Source organism: Pelodiscus sinensis, chromosome 3 (assembly GCF_052426305.1).
Source record: "Pelodiscus sinensis isolate ZL-2025 chromosome 3, ASM5242630v1, whole genome shotgun sequence".
NCBI lineage: Eukaryota > Metazoa > Chordata > Testudines > Trionychidae > Pelodiscus > Pelodiscus sinensis.
The window spans coordinates 145393986-145405878 of NC_143054.1; the positions used below are offsets into that span (position 1 = coordinate 145393986).

An 11893-nucleotide genomic window follows, 5' to 3' on the forward strand; every position below is an offset into this window, starting at 1 on the left:
TCAGCAGACTGAAAAGCAGTATATGCAAAGACAAGACAAGCTGGATAGGATTGGGTTGGTTTTTTTCTGTGCATATGTGGCGGCAGATTTTGGCCAAGCACGGCAGAGAAGTTAATTAAAACATGTTAAAGACAATGAAACGATATATAAAAAAGGATGGAAGCAGCACAGAATGGAATAATAGAGTCTACATTCCCCCATAGTTTTGTCACTGAAAAACTGTCATGGCTTCTGGGAGTAAGAGGGATCCTAACGGAGAATATTTTGGAGAAATTTGTTTTCTGGGTAAAAAAGGAAAACGTCTCAAGTGTAAGCAGTTCAAGAAGATGCAGGGCCTACTTGCAAGCATGAAACATCAGAAAGAAAATGGCTTGTATGGAGAAAATGATGTACTTGTACAGATTGCACCTCTCTGAACTAGGACTCTCAACCACGGATGTTCCATGACCAGGGAGCCCCCAACGTCAGCAGGGCAATCCACTGGGACCAGGAAGCCTGGGGTGGCTGGCAGGGTGGGGGAGGGGTCTGGCTGGGAGTCCAGTGGCTGGGGAGGCCTGCGGTGTGGGCAAAAGTGACCTCCCCATAGCCAGTAGAATCTCTCAGCTGGAACCAGTCAGGTTCCAAGGGTGCTGGACCAGGGAGATCCAACCTGTAGATGAAGAAGTGTAACTGTTTACGTGGTTAACTTATAAAACCAGGATACGCTCTCCCCTGCGCTGCTGCCTCTGATGCAGAAGCAACAGTGGGTAAGGCAAGCGGGAGCTGGTGCAGAGCCACCTCTGCCTCCCATGCACTGCTGCGTCTCTTATCAGCCTACCCCGTCCATGTGTAACCACTGAAAATTTCAGCAGTTACATGGATTACATAAACACATTTTAACATCCCTAGTTAGTAACTTAATTCACTTTGCAATGCATCATTCTTCAAGTCTCTCTCTGTCTGTCTTTTAGTATAAGTGTGATTTGACAAGTAAATTCCCAAGCTGTTCATTGTATTGGATGTTGCTAGAAAAAAGAAGTTTAGCTTATCTAATCCTTATGACTTTGTTAAATTAGTTAACTAGGTTTAGAATCTGTCACTCAAGTATACAATACAGAAACTGCAGTAACAGAAATTTAGGAGTTGCCAGTTGCAACTGACATTTTCTTATTTAAAATTACATAATACATGCCCTTTATTTTGGAACATTATGGCCAGAGACCATAAAAGTGATACCTTAAATCTATTCCCCATTTTATTTCAGCATACCTCAGTTTTTCTAAGCAAACCCCATTCTATACTTGTTTCCTCAATAAACAGAAGTGCCAGTGAGTTCAATGATGCTTACTCCAAAATTAAGTGCACTATAAGCACAGTCAGTCTTAGCTTTTTTGGTAACTTGATTTAAATCAAAGATTTTATTTGGTGATTTAAATCAATTCATTCTGAACACAATTCTTATTAAAGTCTTTCAATGACATCCTTCAGTGAAGAGCAAACCAAATTTAATGATTACTTTATTAACTTGGAAGGGAGTGAATCACCACTAAAAAATCTCTACTCTTTTTAGTGAGTGTTGAGTAAGTGGAATTAAATCTTAATTGCCCTTCAGCTTTTGTAAAAGTATTTTACAGATGCTGTCAAGCCTGACAATAAATACCACCTTCAAAATTAAACCTTATGATGTTCACTTTGAAGTAATGAACCCTGGAAATACTGCATTCAACTAAAGTATTCTGTGCTTCTTATATAGGAAAGAAGTGAGAAGGAAACAAAACCACCACTGCACAAGTCTGGTAATGAAGCAAAATCCTTAAATCCATGTAGAAGTTGTCAAACAGGAGGTTATAGAAGTTGAGTACTCAATGAAGTCACTTGCAGATATTTTTCTTAAGGAAAAAACACACATGCACACAATCTGAGCTCCCCTTGAGGTTCTCTGAGCATTTCTTCACAGTAGTTTGCTCTGGTCCAAATAGTCAAGCTATCTGGTTACTTAGATATATTTTAGGCCTTTTGTTTACAGTCTTGTAAAATCTTTAAATCAAGATCTTAATTATATGTTGAAAAACCTAAAGGAAGCAATCACCACCAGCTAGAATAGGCAGTTTTTCTTCCTTTTTTATATTTTTCTTCCCAAATGCGTTTCCTAACCCACAGCTTTGAATTCTTACGATCACTACCTCACTACCATGAACAAAAATTTCTGGCTTATCAAAAAGAAGTATTTTGACTTCACACTACCCACCAAAAGAAAAAGTTCCCAATAAACAAGGTCAGCAAGACTCACTGCATGACTAAAGCTCACAACTGTTAAAGTCAGCGTTTTGCAAGATGGGTGGTGCAATAAAGAGCAGAAGAAAGTGGAGTAATGGAGAAAGGCTACATAGCCTCATGCCTACCCCTATTTAGAAAATGTACTCACATAACAGAGGAAGAAGTCAGAGCAGCAAGGCCAGCTGGTATCAGAGGCTTCCTGTTGCAGCTGGCTGCAACAGCAGGGTGCATGTACACCTCTGCAGATTTCATCATCTACGCACAGAAAACATTACACTACTTTATACTGTTATAGTTGAAGTGGTACAACCCCAATAGAGGACACAGCTTTTCACTTTTATAAAAGGGTTCATTATAGGATAGCTATTTCCATACGGGAACAAAAATAAGTTGTAGTGGTATAAGGCACCTTGAAACCAAACCAGTAGAACTCCTCCCACACTAGTGGGAGGGTACCAGTACAACCATATTGGCTGACCCCCCCCACCAACATAGCTATACCAGTACAAAACTTGTGGTTTAGATTAAGCATTATGCTACTATCCCAGGTGTTCTCAAATGGCAGGGGAGAACCCCAAAGCAAGTCACGACCCCGTTTTCATTGGGCATGGGCAGTCAGTAATGTAGGCAAGGGAAAGCCGAGCCGTCCCAAAATTGCCTACATGATCAACCTAACCTCTAAGGCTGGGGCTGCTGCTGGGGAAGACTGGTTCCGTTCAGCAGCCGGGGAAGGCAGCCCAGCTCAGCAGTGTGGCTGCCTGGAAGGAATGAGGCGCAGCACGGCAGCCCGGCTCCGCCCAGCCGCCAAGGAGAGCCAGGCCAGGCCTGCAGTATGGCAGCCACAACTTTCCATGTGGCCCGAGAGCCTCCGACGGAAGGGGTGGGGGCCTCAGGCAGCAGGGAGTGGGGCTGGGGCTTGCCTTCCCCAGCTGGCCTTTCACCCGACACCCATGTAATGGGTCACCAGGGCCGGCGGTAGACTTGCTGACAGAAGCCACCATCCAAGCCCCATCACCTATGGCTGATGCGGATGTCCAAGGGCATCAGCCACAGGCAGCAGAGCTCAGACATTGGGTTTAGCCCTACCTGTCTTGGGGTGACAGGGCTTGCATTTTGAACCTTTCCCCCTAGGGCAGCAGCACTCAGGTGGGCTGTCTTCGTAGCCATTTTTGTCGTCAGAAATGGGTCACTCTGCAATGAAGTTTGAGGACTTCTGTTAACTATCCAAAGCTACTCTTCTATGCCACTGTGGTGGCCAGCTCAGCTGCAAGATAACTTTGCCTGGCTCTGTGAAACCAAACAACCATCTTCCTCACCTGAAACAACATGCAGCTGTTTGTTGAGTTAGCCCAGGCAGCATGAGGAAGCAAAAGGCTTTAAAAAAAACAAAAAACAAAAACAAAACAAAACAAAAAACTTCTCAAAGGCATCAGGGTGTCTCTGCTTTGTGTGTGCATCACCTGATGGTAACTTAGTTAACTGTAAATTATAGTTATTCCAGATAAAAAGCCAATTAATGTGTGCACTATTTTGAAATTCCTCAAAATCTTCTTGATTGTGGAAAATTACACAACATTTCTTGAAATGATGTTTGTGGGCCCTCAGAAACCAATTTCTGCCACTGAATATGTGGCTGCCTCTCGACACATTTTCAACATCTCCTTGTAGGCCCGGGTAAAGTTGTGAAAATAAAGACAAAAAAGAGGTTGATTAGAGGGAACTGAAACATGGCTTAACTGCTTTACATAGAAGCATAGTGTCACCTGGCTGAAAGCATTTATAGAACCTAGAAGCTCACCGCACACACTGGAATAATTCTACGCATCTCAGTGTAATCTACTTTAAAAATAGTATTTGAGAATCCTTTATACTGGGGTTGGGAATCTCAAGCCGGGAGCTGCATCCAGCCCCCAGACCTACCTAGATCCAGCCTTAGGCTCAGGGCTCCACCCCAGCATTAGCAAGCTCGCAACCCCACCACGGGGCTGGAGCACACAAAAATCTACCAGCCTGGCCCCCCCTAGGTTCTGGTGTGCAAGGGAAATGTAGGGAGTGTCTTTTTCCCTCTCAGTTAGGGACCACATCAGTGAGGGAGTTTGGATTTTTCCCCCACTTGTGTATAGCCCCCCAATTGATTTTTCTGTGGCTCAGCAACCCTTGACCCAAAAGATTCCCCACCCCTGCTTTATAGGGAATTTCTTGTCTTGATTACAAGCACGGTATAAGGTTATCAGAATAAAAGTTTACTTTTCATTGAACTATTTACCTTTTGCATTTCTCTCACTGTAGGTAGTGAAAATAGACTTGATGGATTGACTTGCAGGTTTTCATGCTCTATCATATGCTGCAATGTGCCATTTATAATTTCTGTAGGAAATCTTTGTTAACTCATTTCCAAGAAATCATATTTTAATTCAGAGCATTCTATTGTTAAACATAGTGAAACTTTGTTTTACAGAATCTACATTTTAAGCCAAACTGACCTGACATTCTTCGCCCTTAAAAGCAATTTTAGTCTGTTAATATAGAAATACTAGTCTAAATGGGACTTGACAGGAAGATAAATAAATTGATAAGGTCCCTGGTTCCTTGGCGCTTAAGATCACAGGACCAGATTCTGCTGCCACTACACACAAAGAATTTCCATTGTTCCTGTGCCCTATGTGTCTACTTAATTGGACACTAAATCAGAACAGAGCGTGCTGGGCATGAGACAAGACAGTGCGCAGCCCTGCACTTGGGACAAAGTCACTTATTATTTTTGTTTTCTTCCCCATCATCCTGTTACACAATGCAGATCAGCAGAGCTAATTTTTCTGCATGTTTCTTGTGGTTTCCTTGAGTTTGGAAGGCAAGGTAAGGTAAGTTTTGTGGACATTTGTTGAAAGGATTCACGGAGAAGTGTATTTTAAGAAGGGCTACTGAAGAGAGGAGAACAGGAGACAGACACACAAAAGATCAAGGGGGCTATTCAAAGCCTCAGATGGTTGCACGGAGGGAAAAGAATATAAAAGGAACCACCAAGAAGACGACCTAAAAGGAACAGAGGGGCAGCATGGAAGAAACAAAAGTAAAGATGTGAGTGGGTCTGGAGTCATGTAGAACCTTGGAAATAATTCAAACAGAGGCATGGCAGTTCGAGCAGTGGGAGAAGAAGATAAATTTGCAAGCACAGTATTGGATGTGCTGGAGGGATGTAAATTGACAGGTGGTACCAATACTTAAGGCAGGATGATCAAGGGCAGACAGGAAAAGGATGGATTTTAGAGAGGTTTTACAATCGAGCAGGAGCCAACAGAAGCACAAATACTAGTTAGGGGAAAAAAATTAACATGACCTAGATTGTAAGTGGTGTAGGCACTCTGGGTGAAACCCTGGGCCTCATTGAAATCAATAGGATTTTTGCCAGCGACTTCAATGTGGCTGGATGTCACCCCATGTTTTCATTTTTCTGTGAGAAATACCACGGCTACCTACAACACTATATAGAATAATAGTGACAGCAATTTTGTAAGCCTAGATTACCTGGAAGATGGTGAAATTATCTCCAACTATTACCAAAAGGGTTGAGAGAAGGGAAAATTAGCATCACATTTAACTGCATTGAGTTTAAACTTGGAACGGAACATCCAGGAAGAGCTATATGAGAGGTGGGAATAGACACTGAGGCTGTGTCTAGACCGGCCAGTTTTTCCGGAAAATCAGTCGCTTTTCCAGAAAAAACTTGCCAGCTGTCTACACTGGCCGCTTTTCCGCAAAAGCACTGACTTCCTACTGCAAGAAATCAGTGCTTCTTGCAGAAATACTATGCTGCTCCCGTTCAGGCAAAAATCCTTTTGCGCAAAACTTTTGAGCAAAAAAGAGCCAGTGTAGACAGCTCAGATTTGTTTTCCACAAAAAAGCCCCAATTGCGAAAATGGCAATTGGGGCTTTTTTGCAGAAAAGCGCGTCTAGATTGGCACAGACGGTTTTCCACAAAAAGTGCTTTTGCGGAAAAGCGTTCATGCCAATCTAGATGCTCTTTTCCGAAAATGCTTTTAACGGAAAACTTTTCCGTTAAAAGCATTTCCGGAAAATCATGCCAGTCTAGACGTAGCCTGAAAGTGTGGTTATTCTGGAAGTAGTCAACATGGAGATGGTGAATGAAGTCATAAGAGCGTGAAAGTCTAACAGGCATAAGAGTGTAGAACAAAAGCCTGCAAAATGTGGATCACCTCTCCCTCCTGGGGGCAGTGAGGAGGAAAATTCAGGGGATAGAGCAGGCCTGGGCCAACCTCCATGGGAAGGAAAAGCACCGTCCCGTCCCACACCCAACTGCAGCCCCATTCTTGGCACTGTCCCCAGCTTTGGTCCCAAGCCATGGTTCCATTCCAGGCTTGGAGCCAAGGCTGGGGACAGGGTTGGGGACAGGAGCAGAGTAACACCCATCACAGGCCAAGTTGCCAGCTTCCACCAGGGCTCAGCTGTGACTCCATTCCTGCCACCAGACTCAGCCTTTGGCTGTAGCTCCATTCCCAGCTCCACCCTCAGTTGTGATTCCAGCCTTAGCCCCCTCACTCCATCCCACCCCCAGGGTTACTACCCTGTTTCTGGCCTCGGCTCTGGGGGGGACAAGCAGAGGAGTATGGACAAGAGTAAGGGGGACAACTCTCAAAAGGTCAGAGTCGCCGATATAGAAACTGGCATAGAGACAGATAACGGACTCCTGAGCAGCACTAGAAAGAAGAGTAGTCATTGGGTACTTTTTCATTGCACAACTGACCAATGTAATAGGTTAGCCTCACCCAAGTGCCAGTGTGAACATTGCCATAACAAAGTCTACTCTTGTTACTGTGTTCTCGCTATTTCTGCACTCTCCCATGTGTATCTGGAAATGTATCCCCTAGTTCTTTTTGTCAAGACTCTTGGATACACTACCCGTCATTTTGGGAGAACTAGCCTGCCCTTTGAGGATAGTAAGGGCTTGGCGGTGTACAAAGAGCTCCAAGGGCAAGTCTACACTATCGTGCTACATTGGTGCATGTGCTGAAGGAATGCATGTGCTGAAGGAATACATGTGCTGAAGGAATGCTCTGCTATGGGCATAATTATTCTACTTCCATGAAAGATGGAAGCTATGCTGGCCACACTGTGCTAAATCGATGTGATTTAGGTTGTGATTTAGGAGTGTCATTTTCACACCCTTGAGCAACACAAGTTACATCCATTTCAGTGGTAATGCAGACTAGCCCTCAGTGCAGAAGAAAAGCATTCACAAGGGGCATTAGTGTATAATAACTATTGTGTTTTAAATTAACATCAGAGACTTTATCCTAACTTCCCCATGTAGACAAGCCCCAAGATAGGAACAAAAAGATCATTACCACAAGCTGACAGATGAGTTCTCATCTGTCACCAAATAAATACTGATAATTAGGAAAAAACTGAAAAATCCAATCAATAACTTTCCTCAAAGAAGCTGGCAAATTTTGCTGTAGAACAAAACCCCAGGTGGCTCATACTCTTTCCTGGGAACAAACATATGGCCAACCCCATTTTTTAAATTCTCTATTTCCCACTGGCCACCTCTATTCTTAAGGTAAGGAGTTTGTATAAATTATTGCATTGGTTCCAAAGAAACACCTGTTAGTGCCTTCCTATGTTATCTGTTCAGTCTAATTAAGTAGCTGTAAAGTATTTACTCCTTCACAGACTATGGTTCATAAAAATAAAGCTCAAACTTAACTTTTTCCATCCGAGTAGCAAACCATACAGTTTTGATTGGTCTCCCCTTAACCTAAGTTTTGCCTAGAGCAAGTGATTAGAGCTAAACACAGATCCCAAGGAAACTCTTCAAAGTAAAACTTACTAAGCACAATGAAACAAAACAAAATGAGGCTAAACAAAGAAGAGGATAAAGTGCATCAGTTGCTTGGCTTTATCTGTTGTTTCCCTGATTCCCGCACAGAGTCCATTCACATATTCAAAAGTATCCAGAGGGAGTTAAAAAAAGGGGAGAATCTGTTAGTTTTGGTAGTTCTGATAATTTCATGTTGTAAAAAGTTGCTACAGTAATGCAGCAATAAACAGTTCATTAGTTTAATTCCATATAATACCTTATCGAGTAAGAAGTCAATAAACTCTTGAAACCTAGGCAAATGGAATTAACATACAGTTTAACTGCTAGTTGAAAAACAAAACTTTTATACGTTCTAGGTAAAGATTGAAGAGAAATTTTAGAAAACCAGTTTAATTAGAATCTAACCTCTGTTTCACTAGCATCTCTTCCTTTGCTGGAAAACCTCACATCTTTCTAGTAAACAACTACTCCTTTCAGTTAGATGTGTTTTAAAATGATACAAGACACTCCATTATCTTAAATGGAAAAAAAAAGACCCTACCACACCTGCTGATATAAAACCGTCTATTGGCGAGGAAAGCTACAACTGGCAAACATATCTGAAAAAACCCTCAGCACTGTGGATTTTGCAATGTGGGAAATTTATAGGAAGTTGATTCAAATTCAATGCACCAATTAAAGGAAAGTATTTGTAAAAACTTCCCTCTCTCATGTTAAAATAAAATTATTCATGTAGTCTCAAATGTTAAACTACTACACACACAACATGAATGAAAATTTGTTAGAAAACCATTGCTGTTCCCCTCCCCCTTCCTTAAAGGCATGCATACTTACGCCTCTATTTAAGTGCACCCTACTTTCAAAAGGGATTTGCTCTCGAAACACATGTCCCACCTAGCCCTCTCCCATGTTATAAATCTCTGCCAGAGGCAAACTTGGAGTTACTTAAGTCCTATATTGCTGTGCATGGCAGGTGTCCCAGCTAAGCCAGGAACCTGCTCGGGCAGGAAGTTTTAAAGAAGCTTGTGAGCCATTTAGGAAGCTTATGAGCCATTGGGAACTCGCAGCACTACTGCTGTAGCCCTTCATTCAAAGTTTTGGCTCCGAGGGGTAACCGTATAGGGTCAAGGAATCACCAGCCCCAGCTCTCTCCCTGACTCAGCTGCGGTTGCTCCTGCTGCCTGGCCTCAGAGGGAAGTCTGATGACTCTATTATGAGCCACACTTTAAGATCCTCAACGGACACGGCTCAAGCGGCCAACCCACCCTAGTCCCAACCGCGACCCTCGGCGCCAGGCGAGAAGAGGCAGCTCCCTCCCCTTCCCCCCTTACCTGCAGGATCTTCTCCAGGCCCTCCTGGCCCAGGCAGGGAAACTCCTGGAGCAGCTCCGTTTTCTTGCGCTTGTAGCTGTCCGTCTCCTTCCGCCAGTGGGGCTCCTCCAGCACCTCGAAGATCGCTGCCCCGATGGACAGGTAGAAGATGATGGCAGAGGTCAGCAGGGGGCCCCTGTCTACCATGGTGAGGGGAGGCTCGGGCCAGTGGCAAGCAGGGCGCTGGGAACGCCTAGTCGGGCAGCAGCCCTGGACTCGCTCTAGAGAGAGACTGAGGCGCACTGCTCCCCTCCCCGGCCCGCTCCCCTCCCCCCGCACCTTGCTCCGCGCCCTCCCTTTTTGTCTGTGTGGCGCGCGCCCTGCCTCTCTCGCTCGCTCTCCCTCCCTCCCTCCCTCCCTCCCACCGCCTCCGCCCGCCTCCCCTCGGCCGCCCGCCCGCCTCGCCGGCTCTTTCAATCTCGTGCTCTCCGACTCCCCCGGGCCCGCACGGCGCATGCGGGGCGACTGCAGGGGCAAGTTTGCCGCCCCGCTGCGGGAGCCGGGACGGACTGAGCGAGGAGGTCCCAGAACCTGCGCTCAGCCGCCTCTCGCCCGCTCCATGTGCCGCCGCGGCTGCCCCAGCCCTGCGCAGACACGTGTGCGCGCTGCCCGCTCGCCGGCCCTACAGGGGCCACCAGAGCTGCCCGGGCAGGAAGAGGTGGGACGGCATCTAACCTCCACCCGGGGCACTGTGTGCGTGGGAGTCACCCCTCCGCCTGTACTCGTGTGTGTGTCACCCCTCCGCCTGTACTGTGTATCACCTCTCCACCTGTACTCGTGTGTCACCCCTCCGCCTGTATTGCGTGTGTGCACCACCCCTCCACCTGTACTCGCGTGTATGTCACCCCTCCGCCTGTATTGCGTGTGTGCACCACCCCTCCACCTGTACTCATGTGTATGTCTCCCCTCTGCCTGTACTAATGTGCATGAGTGTCACCCCTCCACCTGTACTCATGTTTGTGTCACCCTTCCGCCTGTACTAATATGTGCGTCACCCCTCCGCCTGTATTCATGTTGTCACCCCTCCGTTTGTACCAATGTGTGTCACCCCTCCGCTGCACTCACGTTTGTGTCATCCCTCCACCTGTACTTTGTGTATGTATGTCACCCCTCTGCCTGCACTCTCTGTGTGTGTGTGTGTGTGTCACCCTTCCACCTGTACTTGTGTATGTGTGGGAGTCACCCCTCTGTCTGTACTCTTGTATGTGGGGGGAGAGTCACCACCTCTGCCTATTCTCAGTGTGTGTATGCGTGTCACTTCTCCTGTAATCTGCTTGTGTGAGAGTCACCCCTCCTCCGCTTGTACTGTTGTTGTGTTCATGAGGGAGAAAAAGTGTCACCCCTTCGCTTGTACTGTGTGTGAGAGTGTCACACCTCGGGTTCTACTGGGTGTATATGTAAGAGAGTATTACCCCATTTTGTATAATGTGTGTATGAGAGAGAGAGTCAACGCTCCACCTGTTCTTGGTGTGAAAGTCACCCTGTACTTGGTGTATGTGTGAGAGTGTCACCCCTCTGCCTATAATGGATATGCTGTGTTTGAGAGAGTGAGTCAGCCTCTCTGTCTGTATAGTGTGTGAGAGTCATCCCTCTGCCTGTACTGTATGTGTATGAAAGAGAGGGTCACCCCTCCGCCTATACTGTGTGTGTGTGTCACCTCTCCTCCTGTACGGGGTATGTATGCTTGAGAGTAAGTGTACTGAGTGTGTGTTTGTGTATGTAAGAGAGTGTAACACCTCTCTGCCTATATTAGGGTGTATATAAGAGAGTCATCCCTCTGCCTTTACTGTGAGGGTGAGGTGCCTGTATCCTGTGTATCTGAGAGACACCTCTGGCTTTACTCTCTCTCTGCATGTGAGACACTGCCACCTGTACTTTGTGTATTGTCATCTGTGTCAGGTAAATAGGGAATGGAGCATGACACCCTATTTAAAATTAGTGGTTTCAGGGCAAGAAGGGTGACCCGTCTTACTGTAGATTGGGTGAATCTAGGTGATAACTGACATGTATGGTGACTGGGGCTCCTCCTACCCATATATGTAAGTGACCACCCACATTAATGGAGTGTGAGATTGCTCAACTTCAGGAGAAAAAAGGAGCAAGAGAAAGAGGATGCAGCTCTCCTTATACCGCTTGAGGAGGAGATGTGCTGTAACTTGACAGGTTTTTGAAACATGCCTCTAGTTTTCATTTGAGCTGACCAAAGTGGCAAATACTATATGGGGAAGGAGCCAAAAACAGGGAAAGGAGCCACATGCAGCTTCCCTTTCACCGGGTTACCTTGACTGTTTTGATTGTAACATCTTCAGGACAGGGACTGTATCCTTCTCTGCAGTGGTAAAACCCACAGGACATTTTGTGCCTTTAATAAATAATGCACATGAGGGAGAGAGCCCTCTGCCAGTGTTTTTCCATAAAACGTTCAAAA

General features: G+C 45.6%; 1 protein-coding gene across 1 annotated transcript in view; it reads right to left on the reverse strand.

Annotated features, from left to right (window-relative positions):
* Positions 1-9792, reverse strand: part of KCNK5 (potassium two pore domain channel subfamily K member 5) — a 72835-nt gene extending 63043 nt beyond the window's left edge. Inside the window, exon 1 of the mRNA XM_006126540.5 lies at positions 9427-9792. Within this exon, the coding sequence (XP_006126602.2) occupies positions 9427-9612 (186 nt within the window). The 5' untranslated portion in view covers positions 9613-9792. The remainder of the gene's footprint in view (positions 1-9426) is intronic.
* Positions 9793-11893: the final 2101 nt, after the last annotated feature.